The following is an 18,042-nucleotide window of genomic DNA, read 5'->3' on the forward strand; positions in this document are numbered from 1 at the left end:
ACTCAGCTCATTGCCCGTCCAAATGCCTATGCTGAATCCGCCCAATTTGGTGCCTGTCCAGATGTCTATGCCAGGTCCATCCACCTCATTCCAATCCCAGTTTTCTATGCTGGCTGCACCCAACTTGGTACCTATGCAGATGTCAATGCCGGCTCCATCCACCTCATTGCCCCCCCAGATGTCTATGCTGAATCCGCCCAACTTGTTACCTTCCCATATGTTAATACTGTTTCCGCCCAACTCAGTGCCTGTCCAAGTGTCCATGCCGAGTCCATCTGCCTCGTTGCCCTCTCAGATGTCTATACCCACTCCGCCTAACTTCTTGCCCCCTCAGATGTCTATGCTGAATCCGCCCAACTCGATGCCTTCCAACATGTTAATGCTGTGTCCGCCTAACTCAGTGCCTGTCCAGGTGTCTATGCTGGCTCCATCCACCTCATTGCCCCCCCAGATGTCTATGCTGTGTCCGCCCAACTCGTTTCCTGTCCAGGTAGTGACTGTGCTGACTCGGCACACCATTGCCCCTCCAGATGTCGATTCTGACTCCACCCAACTCGTTGAACCTCCAGGTGTCTCTGGCGATTCAACCCACCTTGTTGACCATCCAGATGACTACACTGACCCTACACGTCTCCTTGACTCTCCAGGTGCCTATGCTGACTGCACCCACCTCATTCCCTGTGAAGATGTCTGTACCGACCCCGCCTCCTTCCTGCAGCTCAGGTTGCCTGTGATGACTCCGCCCCCTTTTCCCTCCTCCAGGTGAGTCATCAGGTACTAATTGCCTCCATCAGAACACCAAACACCTGCATACTGAGAGCTTGCGTTGTCCTTTCCTCCTCCAGCTCACCTCCTCTGCCGATTTTTCACCAAGATCAGGAGAGCAGCGAGGATACAAGAGACAGATTCCCCTGAATGTCAAGTTAACAGAAGTTGGAGAGGAAGAGAGTGGAGTCCTGTCACAGTAAAAGCGTGCAGTTCAGAGGAGCACTAAGGGATGGGAAGGTCTAAAACTAGGTAAAGATGTATTTGTAATAAAACGACAGAAAAACAAATGTAACACAATTAAGAAGTTGAATGCAACCCAAGTCCTGTACGAAAAAATATTAAAAGGGCACAGGTGCAATTAAAAATGACTTGTCAAGTCGGTGAGCATTCATTTCTGTATTTGAAACATCAGTTGCTACCTATATTCATCCCCACAAAAACATAAGCTTAATAATAATAATAATAATAATGGTCATGATGATGCTGAATAGCAAAAATGCATTTTTACAAAAATAACAACAAAAGCTAAACATCAACAAAATCACATTAATTGAAATAACATTTGATGTAGGACACTGCTCCACTTACTAAAAAAAGTAAAATAAGAAGATGGAATAAAATGATTACACTGTAGAGTAACAATATTTTCTTTAATAAAGTAAAAGAAAACACAGGAAAAATATAATTCATATAAATGAATAAAATTGACAATAGGTTAATTATAATATATCTGAGTAAATCAGAATGAAATTAAATATTCGCAAGTCTTTCAATTTTTTAAAATTATGCAAAAAATCTCTTGGAAACATTGAGAACAGCTTCAAAAATAGTGTCTGTCAGCTGATTGATCGATCAGCTGATAGTTTCATCTGTATTTGCTTTTTAAAGAGTTTACGTCTCTAAAAGATTTTCTAAATGAGTTTTTAATCTTCAAACATATTTAGAGTTTTATTTTGAAAGTCTGGTCCCGGAAGCCGTGCCGCTCTGCGCTTCTTTACCGCTCCGTTCGCGCGGTGACGTCTCTCATCGCCCGGTAAATCCACCGACAAGTCGACCGGACTGACCGCTTCTCCTTCTTCTTCGCCGCCGGAGCTCACGGCAGCACCGCGGCACCACGGAGCTCCTCCCCGGCCTGAAGGGCCGCGACGAGCCGCGGACAGGACGCGGAGCCGCGCCGCTTCTCCTCCGGACGGTGATGGATGTTCCGGTGCTGACCGAAAGACCAGCCGCCCGGTGGACTCCGCGGACCGGTAGCGGGGACCTGTGAGCGCCGAGGGTGTTTCTGCTGAATTCCGTGTTTTTCTCCACAATGTCACCACCAAGGAGACGCTGAGCTCCGGTTCCGCTCGTCAGCTGTTCCGTTAACGGTCGCTCCGGTATGAGCAGCACCGGACCTGCCCGTCACATCTGACCGGGCTGTGAGGGGGTGGCGGCGGGCTGCTGCTGCTGCTGCCGCCGCCGGGGACACGGACAGGACCCGTGGATGAGAACCGGTGACGGGGCCGGACGGTGCGCGGAGGGACGCCGGTCGGAGCGGAGGAGGAGGCGGGAGGAGCAGCGGCGGGGAACCGAACCGACGAGCACATCCCCGGAGGGAGAGACGATGTGAAGATGGGTTTAGTCTTCGGTCTCCTGTGGCTCTTTACCGGCGTCCTGCGGTGCGTGCACGGCCAGGGCGTGTACGGTAAGGACGTCCGTTAACGGATTCATGTCGTGATGTGCGCGTGGTGGAGATGACGTGAATGTTAACGGCTGCAGCGTTTAACCGGAAAATACACCGACAGAGACTTGACCTTGTGGGGGATTTAGAGTGTGTGTGTGTGTGTGTGTGTGTGTGTGTGTGTGTGTGTGTGTGTGTGTGTGTGTGTGTGTGTGTGTGTGTGTGTGTGTGTGTGTGTGTGTGTGTGTGTGTGTGTGTGTGTGTGTGTGTGTGTGTGGGGCTCGGCCTAAAGGCACAACAGGTACAAGTGAACACCTGTGAGCATCAGGACTCAATCTGATCTGTGTGTGTCTGTGTGCGTTTTGCTGCCTAGTTGTGTCTTTGCATTTTGTCAACGTGTGCCTGTCTCTGTTGTGAGCCTGTGTGTGTGTGTCAGCGTGCATTGTGTGTCAGTGTGGGTGTGTTGTTTATCAGTATGTGTCATTGTGAGCCTGTGTGTGTGTGTTAATGTTGTTTATCAATGTGTTGTGTGTGTGTGTCTTGTGTTACTCTTAGTGTGTGTGTGTGTGTGTGTCTTGTGTTACTCTTAGTGTGTGTGTGTGTCTTGTGTTACTCTTAGTGTGGGTGTGTTGTGTATCAATTGTGTTTCTGTTGTGAGTGTCCTTCTACTGTCTACATTTTCTCCAACACAGACACACACTGATACACAACAGTCGTGTATCAGTGTGTGTTCTTCCAGTGCCTCCTTGTTCTCCTGCTGTTGGTGTATTTTCTATATTTTGTGTATTTGTTGTACTCATTCCTGCTGATCTTTCATCAAACTGGACTTTTAGCTGTTGTACTTTCTGTCAGCTTTCTGGGTCTTTCTGCTGCAGGTTCCTGGTCTTCCTCAGCTGTAGTAAACGTGACTCGTACGTTCACTCAGATGTGCTACTCGAGTACTGATCGAAGCAGCTCCTGCTTTAGTATTTTACATTTCATGCATCTTTAAAATCCAATCAGATCCCGTTGGTTATTTTGGGTTTGAATGACGATGTTTGTTCTTACTGCTCCGGTTATTTTACTTTTCTGTTTAGCAGAATTATCGATAAAAACTTGCGAAATCGCAGTGGAAAAAAGTACAAATTTCCAAAAATTAAGGATCTAATCTATCACAGCACAGATATGTATCTTTATAATTAATAATTTGTTGTTCTGCAACTGTTTACCATAGCTTTACACATTTTTTGATTTTAATTAAATCAGACCAAAAAATATTTTACAAATATTCGCCGTTATGCAAAAGATTACGCATATTAAGAGAAAAAATGACGGCTTTCCTCTGTTTTGCTAAGAGTGATTAAAACATAGTGAAGCACGGTGGTGGCAGCATCATGATGTGAAGCACGGCGGTGGCAGTATCATGATGAAGCACGGCGGTGGCAGCATCATGATGAAGCACGGCGGTGGCAGCATCATGACCAGATATTTGACGATGGTGTAGTAAATTTTACAGTCATTTTTCCTGTTTCCTGATGGTAAAATAACTCGTAGATTGACTGATAGTGAAGTAACTGCTGGGTACAGCTGTGATTGTGTTATTCTGTTTAAACCCTCTTCCTGTAGTATTCCATCATATTTTACAGCGTTGTCCTATCTTTCTGGTGGGTCTGTCTCTATTTATGGGTCTGCGGTTTCCATAATGTATCAGGTCATGTTTTATAGGTGATCTCCTCCTGCTCCGACCTTTTAAAAATAACTGTACGAACTTTTACTGCTGAGGTTTTACTGTAAAGCTGCTCTGATGTTTGAGGCATCCTCGGTGTGCAGCGGTGCATTAAAGCTCCAGTCGGTCAGTAAGGCTGCAGCTTCCTCCCAGCAAACCTTCATTATTTCTGTATTCGGTGTGAGTCCGGCTGCAGGACAAACGCATGAAGGATTTATTTCAGGAGCTGAGACGTCAACGAAAAAACCTCCAAAAACACAGGCGTCTCTGAAATGAGACAATTTACCAGCCGGAGGCACAGAATCGTCAGGTTTTCTGCTTTCTGACGGTCTTTAAACGCATCATGTATGATGTCCTGTTACATCAGGAAAATCTGAGCTTCAAATACTGATATTTTATGAGAAAAACTTTCTTCTACTTGTCTTTAAATGGCTCAAACAGTGAACAGAGGAGCATGTAGTTGGAGATCCATTCAGCCTGGTGAAAAGTCTTTCTAGTGAAGATGTACATATGTGCAGTATTTGAAGAGATTTTCCATCCTTTTTAACTGCACAAACTTAAAATTGGATTCCAAATGTGCCTACAATAGGAAAAATAATGCAAAATTTCTTCATAGTGACTGAAATGACTGAAAGCTTGTTTTAATAACTTTATTTGATCAAATTTAATCAGAATGTTTAAAAAGGATCACATTTTTCCCCAAGTTGTCTGAAATAACTTAAAATATTTCAAAATATTTTTTTTGTCCCCCCAAATGCTCAGCCTGTTCAAAGTGACTCAAAATTGTCAAAAATAACTTCAAAGTTACTCAGAATTATCCTTTTTTCTCCAAAATAACTCGGTTTTGTTCAGAATGATTCAAAACTTGTGAATGAAAACTTTAAAATTTATTCAAAATAACAAATTTTGTTCAGTGTGACTCAAACTTTGTCTGAAATGACTCAAAGCATTTTCTAAATTACTCCAAATTTGTCCATAATAACTTTACATGTTTTGTAAATGACTCAAATTGTTCAAAATGATAAATTTTCCCCCGTAAGACTCGGCTTATTAAAAAAAAATGAAAATGTCAAATTTCTCAAAATTGTGAAAAATGACTCAAATGATGTAAAATTTCTCCACTGCGACTCAGAATTTCTCCTCCTTAATGACTGAAAGCTTGTTCAAAATGACTGAAAATGTTCAAAACCATTCAGGTTTTCAAAATGTTTTGTTCATAATTCAGAAAAATGCCCAAAGCGACTCAGAATTAGTCGAAAATGCTGCAAATTTCATAGTGACTTAAAATTGTCTTTGATTTGAACAAATTTAAGTCATTTTCGGCAAAATTTATCCAAACTTTGTCCACAACGACTGAAATTGTTCTAAATGATTATTTTTTCCCTACAAAAAGACTCAGAAAGATCAAAAATGAGTCAAAACGAGTCAGTAGTTTTCTATATTGACTCTAAGTTTCTCCATAGCCACTCAGAACTCGTCCCTAATGACTGAAATCTCGTCCATAATCGGTTCTAGAAGACTGAAAAGGATCCGTAGCGACTCCATCATTGACGCCGTGATCCGGATAGACTTCCTGCTGGGCAGAGTTGACGTGACATCGGCTCTGAGATTATCTGTAATCTTATATGTACGGATTAGAGCAGGATTTTACAGCACCGTTACTCACAGACCGACATCCACCGTCTGCAGGACGACGTTTAAACTACGACTTTAACTCGTTATTCAGGTTTGTGGTGAAGAAAAGGCTTCAGTCTGAAACAGAGAAAGGAAGGAAGGGAGGATAGAAGGATGGATGATTGAGGATTAGGACGGAACATCTGTGCGTTAGTTTTCCATGTGCTGCTCTGCCGGCTACTGTTGGATTCTGAAACTCTATATTTAGTCGCTACGTTTACTCAAGTGCATTATTTAAGTACACATTTCAGGTGTTTCTACTCTACTCTCGTCGTTTCTACTCCACTCACAGCTTCAGTAGTTGCACAAATTCACATTTTCACTCACAAAATATACGAAGAGCTTTGAAAATATGAGATTATATTCAGCTTTTTATCACTGCATGGAGTTCAACCCAACAAAATGCAGTTTAATGTCCATCAGAAGAGCAAAAGAAAAGTGCCAAAAATTAATAAACTGAACTAAAATGATGAAATATGGTCCAAAATGACTCTTAAAATGTCCAAGTACCTACAAATGTGTCCAAAATGACCTGAAGTTTCTTCAAAACTGCAGAGAAATTGTCAAAACTCATGAATCATCCAAAATCACTAAAAAATGTGTTCAAATTATTTAAAGTTTGTTGAAAAGGAATGAAAAAATGTCAAAATAAAGACAAACAAATGTCAGAATGGTTCAACAGTTGTCAAAACTGCTAAACATTGTCCAGAGCGACTCAATATCCGTCCAAGATTACTTGAAATTTGCCAAGAATCCCTTATAAAACGTCAGAATTCCTTAAAAATGAATAGAATAGAATTCCTTTATTGTAATCGTACCAGTACAACAAAATTAAAAAGATGACTTGTCCAAAATACTTTAAATTTGTAGAATGACTTTAAAAAATGTCAGAATACTTTGAAAATCATCCAAATGACTCAAGGTTTTTCCAAAATTATTGACAAATGTTTCCAAAATGCCTTAAAACTTGTTAAACAAAAATGGTCAACAATGACCAAACATTTCTTTAAAATGGCTCAAAAATTGTTAAAATACCTTAAAGATGACTTAAAAACTATCAAAACTTGTCCATAGTACTTGAAAATGGTCCAAAATCACTGAAACTCCACAGAGTTCAGCTCAACAAAATGCAGTTTAACATCCAGACAGAAGAAGTAAAAGAATCAGCAGGGTTCTCGCCAGCGCATTTCAGTGTAACGGCCCGTTACGATGTCATAACGGGCCGTTACACTGTCAGTTTAAAAGATTACACTGTGATTAGGGCTGCTGCGTTGTTATTTTGACAGATAAACGCCATGTGCGTTTGTTTTTATCGACTGGGTGCCTATCTAGGTTAATTTATGTTTCCCCACCTCAGCCGTACTTTCCTGTCGATTGACCCGTTCCATCTATTGCGCATGCGCTACTGACTGTTGCTCACGTGCGTGCAGGAGGACCACCCGTTACGCTGAAAAAAAAATCCTGGTAAGAACCCTGATCAGGACAAGAGCAAAACTTAATAAACTAAGATCCAGTCGTGAACTAAAGTTTCCATCTGTTGGTAAACATCACGTCTATCGTTCAGTCTTTAGTCTTCAGTGACTCCAAGAACTCTGAATTTTCAATGATGGAGCCATTGAAACATGAATCTTGAGTCTCAAAATGTTCCTGTTTGGTTAAATGTGTCCGTTTGCTCCTCGGTTCAGTTCTTGTGGTTTCAGTCTTCTGGTTGATCTTTGACTTGTGGACAGAGTCAGTTCATCTGTCGTCTTTCTGTCTCGGTTCTTCAGGTTCTTGAAGGATTTTCGTCAGGACTTTGGGAAGAACACTCTGGAACCTTTTAATAAAGGTCTTAATTTTGATTTGCTGAACCAGGATGATGACTTTCTAGCACAATTTTGTCTTAAATATTGACTTTGTTGTAATTTTAAACATTCATTCTATAATTTAGTCTTTTCATTGAGTAATTCTGACCCACAAAGTCAAAACTTGTCTTTTTATGTCATTTTTCATTTTTATTTGAGAATTCAGAGCCAAAACAATGACTTTCTATCACGATTCTGACGTAGAATGTCGACTTTTCCACCTAACTTCAGCTGGTTGAGTCAGATCTTTAGGTTTTCCAAGTTGTTTTCTGACACTGACGTGTTTTATTCAAGTCAGTCTTGTTGATTTTATTGAGTTTTCAGCTCTGATCTGTGAAACACCTGATGTGAAAGCAAAGCCAACGTGCAAACAGACATCATCATCATCATCATCACCATCATCATCAGCCTGCAGTCAGTGTGTTGTTGTTGTCGTCTGACAGGGAGTCGTTGTTTGGTTGTCGTAGTGAAACTGATCTGATTTCAGCCATATGGGCTCATTTTCCGCCTCATAAACTCGTCGCCACTTAAAGCTCATTAAGATGGAAAAGGTCAAAGAGAATCTGCTGCTCAGAGACACCAGCAGCAGCGAGGAGCGTAGAGCGCCCCCTACAGGACGATTTAAACACGACAGCACCCCTTACAGGACGATAAAAACACTACAGCGCCCCCTACAGGATGATTTAAAAACTACAGCGCCCCCTTACAAGATGATAAAAACACTACAGCGCCCCCTAAAGGATGATTAAAGCACTACAGCGCCCCCTACGGGACGATTTAAACACTACAGCACCCTCTTCAGGACGATAAAAACGCTACAGCGCTCCCTACAGGATGATTAAAGCACAACAGCGCTCCCTACAGGATGATAGAAACACTACAGCGCCCCCTACGGGACGATTTAAACACTACAGCACCCTCTACAGGACGATAAAAACGCTACAGCCCCCCTACAGGATGATTTAAACACTACAGCGCCCCCTAGAGGCCAATAGAAACACCGCAGCTGCCTACAGTGTTTTTAGTTCTCCGAAATCACTCAAGATTTTGTCCACAATACTGGAAAATGTGTTCGAAATGACTCAGAATTAGTTAAGAACTGATGAAAATGTGTGAAAATGGCTCAAATGGTCCGAATATCTTACAAATTGTCCAAAACAACTCAAGATTTCTCCAATATTACTGAAAAGATGTGTCCAAATTATTTAAAGTGAGTTGAAGATAAATTAAAAATTGTCAAAATGGCCCAGAAATTGTCAAAACAACTTAAACATTCGTTAGCAAATATCCAAAACAACTGTAATGACTAAAAACTTGTACCTAATGACGCAACTTTAACCCAAACTGACAGAAACTTGCCCAAAATCACTAAAAATGACTTAATATGTGAAAATACTTTAAAAAAATTGTTCAAAATGACTCAAAATTTGCTCAGAATGAATTAAAAATTGTCAAAATAAAGACAAAACGAATGTGAAAATGACTTAAAAATTGTCCAAACTAATATAAAATTGTCCAAAATGCTTAAAATTTTATCAAAACGGCTAAAAAGCTGTCCAGAATGAGCTGTAGACTGCCAGAATATCTTAAAAATTATACACGAAATTCAAGATTTTTCCAAATTTGCTGAAATAATGTCAACAATGACAAAAAGACCAAATTTGGTCAAAAATGAGTCTTAAAATGCCCAGATACCTTCAAAATATTCCAAAAAGGCTCAAAATTTGTTAAAAATTAATGAAGATTTTCCAAAAAAGACAAATGTGAAAATGAAATTAAAAATAGTCAGAATAAAAATTCTTTCCACAATGACAAATGGGTAAATATGGCAGAATTTTGTCTAAAATGACTTCGGATGTGTTGCAATCTTCCATAATTAAACAACCTTTAACTGTATCTGCGTCTATATTCCAGTCTGCAGCGTTTTCTCTCTCCAGATGGATTTAAACTTGTTTCTCTGCAGCTCCTCGTAGGTAAACGTCCTCTTTCTAATCCTGTTAAACTCCTCCAGTGCTGCTTTATCTCCTCATCTTCTGCCACTGGTTGTCGAGGACGACTGGCTTCAGTTCTCCTCTAATCCTGAACGGGAATAATCCGGATCCTCGGGGCCTGAAGGGGGTTCAGGTTCCTCTGAGGCTGCAGATCAGTGGGAGGCCGAGGAGATGCTTCGGTTCAGATCAGTGGAAGAATTCAGAATGAAGGAAACGACGGATTCAGTTTGTGGAGGCTGGAGAAGGAAAACAGGACGGTTAGTGATGGAATTAAGGCTCCAAATCACAAGATAAACTGCTGAAATTATCAAAATAGTGACAGAAAACCAGACTTTTTACTTTCTTACCGCTTTATCATCGGTGTGTCGACTGCAGAGAGAAACGGGTTTTAGTTTTGTTGTCCGTTGAATTACCAACTTTTCTCTCATGAATTTAAATTGATAATTTGGATCTCCAGATTTTCTGTTGCAGTTCGAGACTTTTTATCTTTTTAGACTTTTTTATTTGATCATTTAGAGTCAGAATTATGTCTTTCAATCGCAAGTTTGTCTTAAACTGTTGACTTTCCTTGACTTTTTATCTGAATTTTTTGACTTTCTAATATCTCATCTTTCTAATATTTTATCAAATAATCTTGATTATTGATGATTAAATTTCACAGTTTTGACGTTTAAATCTCATAAATCTGATCTACTGATTGACTTTTTCCTCATAATTTTAGCCATTTATCTCATTATTCTGATCAGAATTTTGACTTTTTCTCTTAATTTTCAACGTTGATCTCTCAAAATAGGCTTTTTTGTCCAATAATTCAGATTTTTTTTCTTAATTTGATTCACTTTTTTGTAATATTTCTGACCCAGTAAGAAATAAAGTTGACTTTAATGCAGACAGACGTGGAGATAATTAGTAGTTTTCCATCTCTGAAGCTCCAACCAGATGCATTAAACACATTAAAACCTGATGTTCCTTCAGTTTCTCCTCCATTAGAACCTCGTTTGATGGTCAGATTCTGTCCTCAGTCGCCGGTTCCTCGGTAGAACGTCTGTTTTGGGCTGTTTTCAGATCAGATCTGAGCCTGTTTTCTCTGATCCCCGTTAAACGCCGACTGTCGCTCTGAGTTTGGGAGCGTTTCGTTCCGCCGGTCGGAGCTGCCGGGTCGTGAGCCTCCGAGGTGGAGACGACTTCACAGCTCGCCGAGCATCTCCATCCATCCACCAGCAGAACCGACAGATCCTCTCCTCGTCCTCCAGACTCTCAGACGCTCAAACTAATCAGAGCGACGGCTCGGATTCACCGAGAACAAATCCAACGACTGAGGAGGAGGATTTAGGAGGACGAGGGTTAGAAGAAGAAGAATTAAGAAGATGAGGAGTAAGGAGATGAAGAGTGTTCAGAAGAAGAAGATTTCAAAGAAGGCGAAGAAGAAAAAGATTTGGAAAAAGAATTGGAAGAATAAGAAGATTTGGAAGAAAAAGGAGATTTAGAAGAAGATTTGGAAGAAGAAAAAGACGTGGAAGAAGATTGAGAAGAAGTACAAACCCATTTGGAAGAAGAAGAATTTTAGAATAAAATTCAGTAGAAGAACATTTAGGAGACGTATTAGAAGACGAATTAGAGAAGAAGATTTAAAACCATTAAAAAAAGAACATGTAGAAGCAGGAGCAGAAGAATTTGGAAGAGGAGGAAGAGTTTACTGAGACTGAAGAGAAGGAACAAGAAGATGAAGAAGATTTGATGCTTAAAATCTGGTTCATTTAACCTGAATGTGGCTGAAATTCAGGATTATTCCTCTACTTCAGCGTCATTTCCTCTTATTTTTACCTCATTTAGTTTGGGTCCAGGTGGGTCTGGGTCCAGGTGGGTCTGGGTCCAGGTGGGTCCAGGTGGGTCCAGGTGTAGGTGTTTCCAGGTGGAGGTCCACCATGTCATCCGTCTGCTGTGGAACTCTTCTGTCTGATTCGTTCGTTGGGAGGAGGACCTGGTCTTGACGCCGACTCTGTCTGATTCAGGCTGACTCACTGAGTCCCGCGGCACAAACACGGCAGTCATGTGTGTTAAAAATGTCACGGATGTGAGATGTAATCCGTCATAAGGAGCCCGAGGCGGCAGCGAGACTCTGCTCACGTTAACGGACTCACACTTCAGATCCTCCTGCGGGAGTCTGGTCACAAACAGACTAGCTGAGGAGTTTAACGAGGACTTCCTCCTCTGAGGGCAGCAGGTGGAGCTGCAGAGATCAGCTGTTTGGTTTTTATTTAACATGAGGTTGATTTAAAACCTGATCGATGCATTTTATTAACATCAGCATGAGTCTGATCCTCTGCTGTATGGTAGTGATTAATTGTTTAATTACTGTTAATATTTAACCAATAGAGCAGAAGAAGGTCCTGATGTCAGTAAATGTAGATCAGCTGCAGTTCCTGGTTGATCCACCAGGTGGAGCCTCTTCCTGTTTAATCCTCCTATCAACCTTATTTACGGGCACCAAAAAAATATTGTTTCTTTGTTTGAAAAAAAGTCCAAAAATTAAAAAAGAAAATCCCCCAAATTTCTGAAAATTAGCAAAACCTTCAGAAAGAAAATTCCAATAATTCCTTAAAAGTTTCCCTTAAAAGTTTATTTTTAAAAATCCCCCAAGTTTGGCAAAAAGTTCTTGTATATTTTCAAAAATTAGTAAGTCTTCCAAAAAATCCTGAAAATATCTGAAGTGATTCCATATATATCAATAAAGCTAATAATATTTTCTTTGACGGAATGAATGGTTTATTTAAATCAACCAAAATCCAGTGAAATTTGCTGGGTTTTGGTTGATTTTTTTTTTTATGTGAATGTTCTTAAGAAACTTTTATTTTTAACATTTTTTTCCACCAAAAAATGTTCACAAATTTCCCAGAAATGCTGAAAATGTGGACCTCAGAAATTTCACTGTGAAAATTATTTATTTTTCCACATTTTCAAACTTTAGAGCGGGTCAGTTTGACCCTCAGGACGACACAAGAGTTTATCCTGTGGAGACCAGAGGAGGCGTCACTCAGACTACAGGTCATGTTAAAGCAGAGAGGATTGTGGGAGTTTAGCAGCAACGGGCACCAGGACAAAGACTTCTGCAAAGGTTAATGACCTCCTTTAAATTGTTCTATAGTGTTTGACTTCCAGTTAGTGTGGTGTTAACGGCACTGGAAGCTCCATTTTCAGGACCACAGTTGTAGGACTCGTCGTTTCCATAAAACCTACTGAGACTCACGACTAACGGAGCCACAAAGACCAAACTTCTGTTCAAGATGAACAACAGTTATGGTGTAATTATAGAATGTAAATCAAGTTTTACTGATTAAACACTAATTTATTGATAATTGCAGCACTGTCCTGGTTTATTCCAGTTTGGCTCAAACACATTAACTCTGGTTGGAGGTCATTAACCTCTACAGAAGTCCAAGAAGTTTTTGTCAATGCTGGACGGATTTTGAATCATTTTCAAGTAATTGCTGACATTTTTAGCTTCATTTTAGCTAATTTTTCAGTCAGTCGTTTGGTCATTTTCAGTCATTTTGAACAATTATTTTGTCATTTTTGGGGAAATGTTGAGTTGTTTTGGACAAATCGGTTGCTTACCACACGGTTAACGACTGTCAGATTTATCTGCTGAGTTTCACATAAATTTAATGGTTTTAATCATGCTGCTGTTTTGCAGTTAAAGGTGGGAGCGCTTACTGTCGTTGACTGAATCAGCTTTGAAGAGCTAAAATAAGTATTTAAAATGTTAAATGTGTGAATTAATCTCCATAAAAATAGCTGCATGGAAGCAGATTTGAACTGCAGTAGAGAAGCTGCAGCCCGTTGGTCCTGAGAGGTCAAAGAGTCGGAGAAGACTTTGTCCTCTGGAGGCTAATGTGGGCGTCGATTAGCATTTAGCTCAAGTTTGTTCAAACTGAAGGAACTCACTGGGAAGAAGTTTCTGAGTCGACGATTAAAATATAAATAAGCTGCAGAAGAACAAGAAAGAAAAAGATTTAAATATTTCCAGATTCTGTAAAGACATCAGATGTGGCAGCAGAACAGACTAAAGACGAAGGAACCTTTAGAACGTCTGAGACTGAATCTCGTCTTTTAGCAACAGAACCTGTAGAAACTGTACAACCTATAGAACCAGTAGAACCTGCCGAACTTGTAGAAGCTGCTGAGTGTAAAAAAACGGTAGAACCCGCCATGGTGCTGCAGCTGAGTTGAATGAAGCTCCTGACGGATTACGTAACAACAGAACCGTATTATTTCCTCATCGTGACCTTAATCCTCCACCGAGAGACTCAAAGGTGGAATCAGCTGCTCAGACGGATAAAAAACCAACGATGGTTCCTGAACACATCGTTTAGAACCAACCAGAACCACACTGATCCGTTTACCGTTAATGATCAGAACCACATACTCGGTATTGTTACTGTTACGTGTCCAAAATGGATGAGTTTCTGAGTGGTGTGGACACATTTCAAATCAGTTTGAATAATTATTTTGGAAATTTGGGGCAAAATCTTCTCTTCTCGAAAACATCTTTATTATGTTGTCTATGAATGTATCCCAACTGACAAAAAATATCCAGTTATTTAAGTCATTTCAGACAATAATTGACTTATTTTAGATAATTTTCCGGAACAAATGGAACCAAAACAACCAATCGAACCAGTAGAACCACTGAAAGCAGAAAACAACAGTAGAACTTATCTAGGACTTCTGGAACCCCTTCAACATCCCAAGAACCTGATAGTGTTTAAGATGTCAACAACATTGGCTTCTACATGACCTAAACCAGAACCCAATAATTCCTCAGACTTTCATACCAACCTCTAAAAAATCCTCTAGGACCTTGATGAACCCTTTCAAGGATTCCTGAAACTCACTAAAGGAACTTAATTTTACTTAAAGTAACCTAATGAAAAGGCTTTGAAACTCAGGGAACCTGTGCCTAGAATATTATTAAGGATGTCTCTTTGAAAAATCCTGACAGCCTTTAGGACAACCACAGTCTGACAAGGACCACTGGAACCCTCATAAACCCCTAAATTCTCTAAAACCTGAAGAACATCTCCCTAAAGCCCCCTAGAACCCAGGGAACCTCATCTATGATGTTTGGAATATTCTCAATAATCACTGACAACTCGACCTGGTAGTTTTATCAAAGTCAATGGAAACTTTCGTGCTACATTCCAGGACCCTGGAACCTCATCAAGAACCCCCGTACAATTTCCAGGGATCTTCTGAATTCTCCCAGACCATAGGACTTCTGGAAACCAGTGAGTCTTATTCAGGGTTCCTGAAATATTTTCAAGACAATGTGGAAATTCCTGAAGAACCTCGAGGAGTTCCTCAAGTTCCACCGAAACTTCTACGAAATCCTCCAGGAACCTCATTAACCTTGGAACCTTCCCAAAGATCTCTGGTGATCACAACAGGACCTTGAGTACCTCATGAAGAGGTTCTGTAACCCCGGAAGCCTTTTCTAGGACCCCTGGAATATTCAAGCCCCTGAAAGCTTCGACAGAACCTCTGGAACCCTCAAGAACCCCAAAATCATCTTTTAGGTTTATTCTGAATCCTAAAGGACTTTAAATTGTGGAACCCAGGGAACCTCATCTGTACTGCCTGAAATCTTTTAAAGCCACTGAAAAAACCCACAGAGCCTCGAGGTCTACTGAAACTTTAACATTTACTTCTACAAACTCTTCCAGGACCTGATGAGCCTGATTTCAAGGACCACTGAAAACTAGAACAGAACCACTGAATTCTCAAGAACCTTAAGGACATTTCCCCAGCTACTCCCAGGAAACCTCTTCTCTGATGCCTTGAATGTTTTCAAAGGCCACTGAAACCAACATACTAGCCTCTCCAACCACTTCCAGGACCCTGATGAACCCTGGAACCCTCTCAAGAACCCCTGAGACTCACTATTAAACCTTAAAACCCCATCAACAGCTCAGAAACCCCCTCTAGAACCCCTGGGATCTTTCCAAGGCCCGGTGAGGAGATCCTGAGCCTCTCACACAAACATGAAGTATGCAGGAGGACCCAGTCCATTGGCCAATCAGACGGCTAGTTTTATTTTTAGTCGTCCCACTGACTGTCGGGTTCCTCAGAGAACCTCGACTCCAGAAATAGAAGCAAACTTGCGTAACACAGACACACTGAGAGAGAAGTGACCTGAGATCAGAGATTCAGACCGAATCTGGATTTAATATTTATCCTGACCGTCCTTTATTTAACCGTCTGACATTAATAAGTAAAATCTGTTGGAGCTGCTGATAATGATTGAACTCTGTGGTTAGTTCATGGTCTGTCTGGAAAAACGAGGCTCCGAGCAGCAGTTTCTGAAGGTTTCTTTCTTTTCATTTCTTTTTTTTTTTGCTTCTGTCTTGTTTTTCTTCAACCTGACCTAAGAATGGTCCAAAATAGCTCTAAAACTGAAGACCAGATTAACTCAAAACTCATCTAGAATAAATCGACAAGTGTCCAAAGAAACACAGATTTGTCCAAAACAACTCAGGGTTTGTCCAAAATTATTTAAGATTCATCCATAAAGAGTCAAGATTTGTTTAAATTAAATAAAGATTTGTCAAGAATTACTCAGGATTTGTCCAAAATAACTCAAACTTCATTTAAAATGACTCATGATTTGTCCAAAAAGACTTTAAACTTGCTCACAGTAAAATCCAGTCAACCACATTGACTCAAAGTGTGTACAGAACGACTCAAACACATCCAAACCGACTCAAGAATTGTATAAAATAACTCAAAAACTGTGGAATGTTACTCAAAACCTGCCCAAATTGATGTAAAAATGAATCAGAATTACCAAAACATTTGTGTGAAGCAACAAAAAAATATTTAAAATGTCTTTTGGAGTCATTTTAGACTCCATGTTGCACAGCCTGCAGTTCAACATGAAAACTCTGTGAATTTTTGTCACCTGACTGTTGGTCACAGGTGAACCAGTCTTGGCTTCACAGTTGCACCAAAATTTTTAGTTTTTCACTGACTCTAGTTCAAGAAAACAGGATATTTTTGACAATTTTTAATGAAATGTATTGATTTTTAGTTCATGTTTGGTTTATTCTCCTCATTGAAACAAATGCCCAGATGATGCGTTCCATGACCGTTGGAAACAAGAACATCTGAGGATTTTTTTTTTTACCCCCCAGTTTTGGGTTCTGATAAACGAAGACATTTAACAAATCTGGAGGTTCAGGTGATGGTTTACAGTTTGGAATTTTTTATTTTGTTAGCTTGATTTGATGTCTCCATGGAAACCAGGTTAGAGTCTGAAGTCATAGTTTAGAGGCTGTTTGACATAAACACAACAACACACACACATAAAGTAAAGGCCTTAGGCTGACTGTGTGTGTTTGCTTGGTCCTAATGCTCCTGTGAGGTCCTCCTCTCTCTGCTCTCTGTAAATGATTAAAGTGCTGAGCTGGTCTGAGAACAGAGATGTTGGAGGTTCTGGTTTGTTCAGAGTTAAATGCTCCACTGAGTCGACCTGGTTTTTATTCAGACCTCAGGGAGCGAACGAGTCCGATCCTGAACTCTGTCTGCTGCTGTTTTCAGCTTGTGGTCAGAATGTTCTGCTCTCTGATTTCCTGTGCAGGGTTTGACAGGACTGAACCTCTGACCGCTTTGAGAACAATCCGCCTTCACCAAACTAACAGAAAACTGTCTAAAACTCACAAAATGGCTTTACAACTGTCCAGCTGACTAAAAAGACGTCCAAAATCACTCAAAACAAGTCAAAAAATGACTCTACATTTGTCTAGAGTAAGAAAACATGTCTGTATGACTTAAAACTGCTCCAAACCGACTCAGAAATCGTACACAATAGTTCAAAAACTGTCCAGATCGACTCAAAACTAGGTGACGTGTCCAAAGAACTTAAAATTGTCCAAAATTACTCAAATTTTGTCTAAAGAAAGAAAAGGTTGATTGAAATGTCTCTGCACTGACTCAAGAACTGGAGAAAACAAATTAATATAACTCAAACTATGTAAATTGTCTCAAAAATTGTTCAAAATGACTCAAAGTTTGCACAAAATGACTTGAAACGTCCAAATTTAGAAGAAATGTCCAAACTAACTTCAGAATTCCACAAATAACTAAAAGGAAATGTCAAAATGACTCAAAATTTGCTCAATATGACACTAATTATGTCCAAACTGACTCAGGAATTGCACAAAATAACTCAAAAACTGTGAAAATTGTCTCTAAAGTTGTTCAGATTGACTCAAAGTTACCCCAAAAAGACTTTAAACTTCTTCAAAGTTAGAAAAAAATGTCCAAACTGACTCAAAAATTACCCAGAATTATTCAAAATTTGCTTGATGTGACTATAAATATGTACATACGAACTCAAATTGT

At 40.1% G+C, this 18,042-nt stretch overlaps 1 protein-coding gene across 1 annotated transcript in view; it reads left to right on the forward strand.

The window, feature by feature from the left end:
- Positions 1-1,806: 1,806 nt before the first annotated feature.
- Positions 1,807-18,042, forward strand: part of mdga2a (MAM domain containing glycosylphosphatidylinositol anchor 2a) — a 101,352-nt gene continuing 85,116 nt past the window's right edge. The window contains 1 exon segment of the mRNA XM_051946914.1: positions 1,807-2,452. Coding sequence (XP_051802874.1) covers positions 2,380-2,452 — 73 coding nt within the window. The 5' untranslated portion in view covers positions 1,807-2,379.

This window comes from Acanthochromis polyacanthus, chromosome 1 (assembly GCF_021347895.1).
Source record: "Acanthochromis polyacanthus isolate Apoly-LR-REF ecotype Palm Island chromosome 1, KAUST_Apoly_ChrSc, whole genome shotgun sequence".
Taxonomy (NCBI): Eukaryota; Metazoa; Chordata; class Actinopteri; family Pomacentridae; genus Acanthochromis; species Acanthochromis polyacanthus.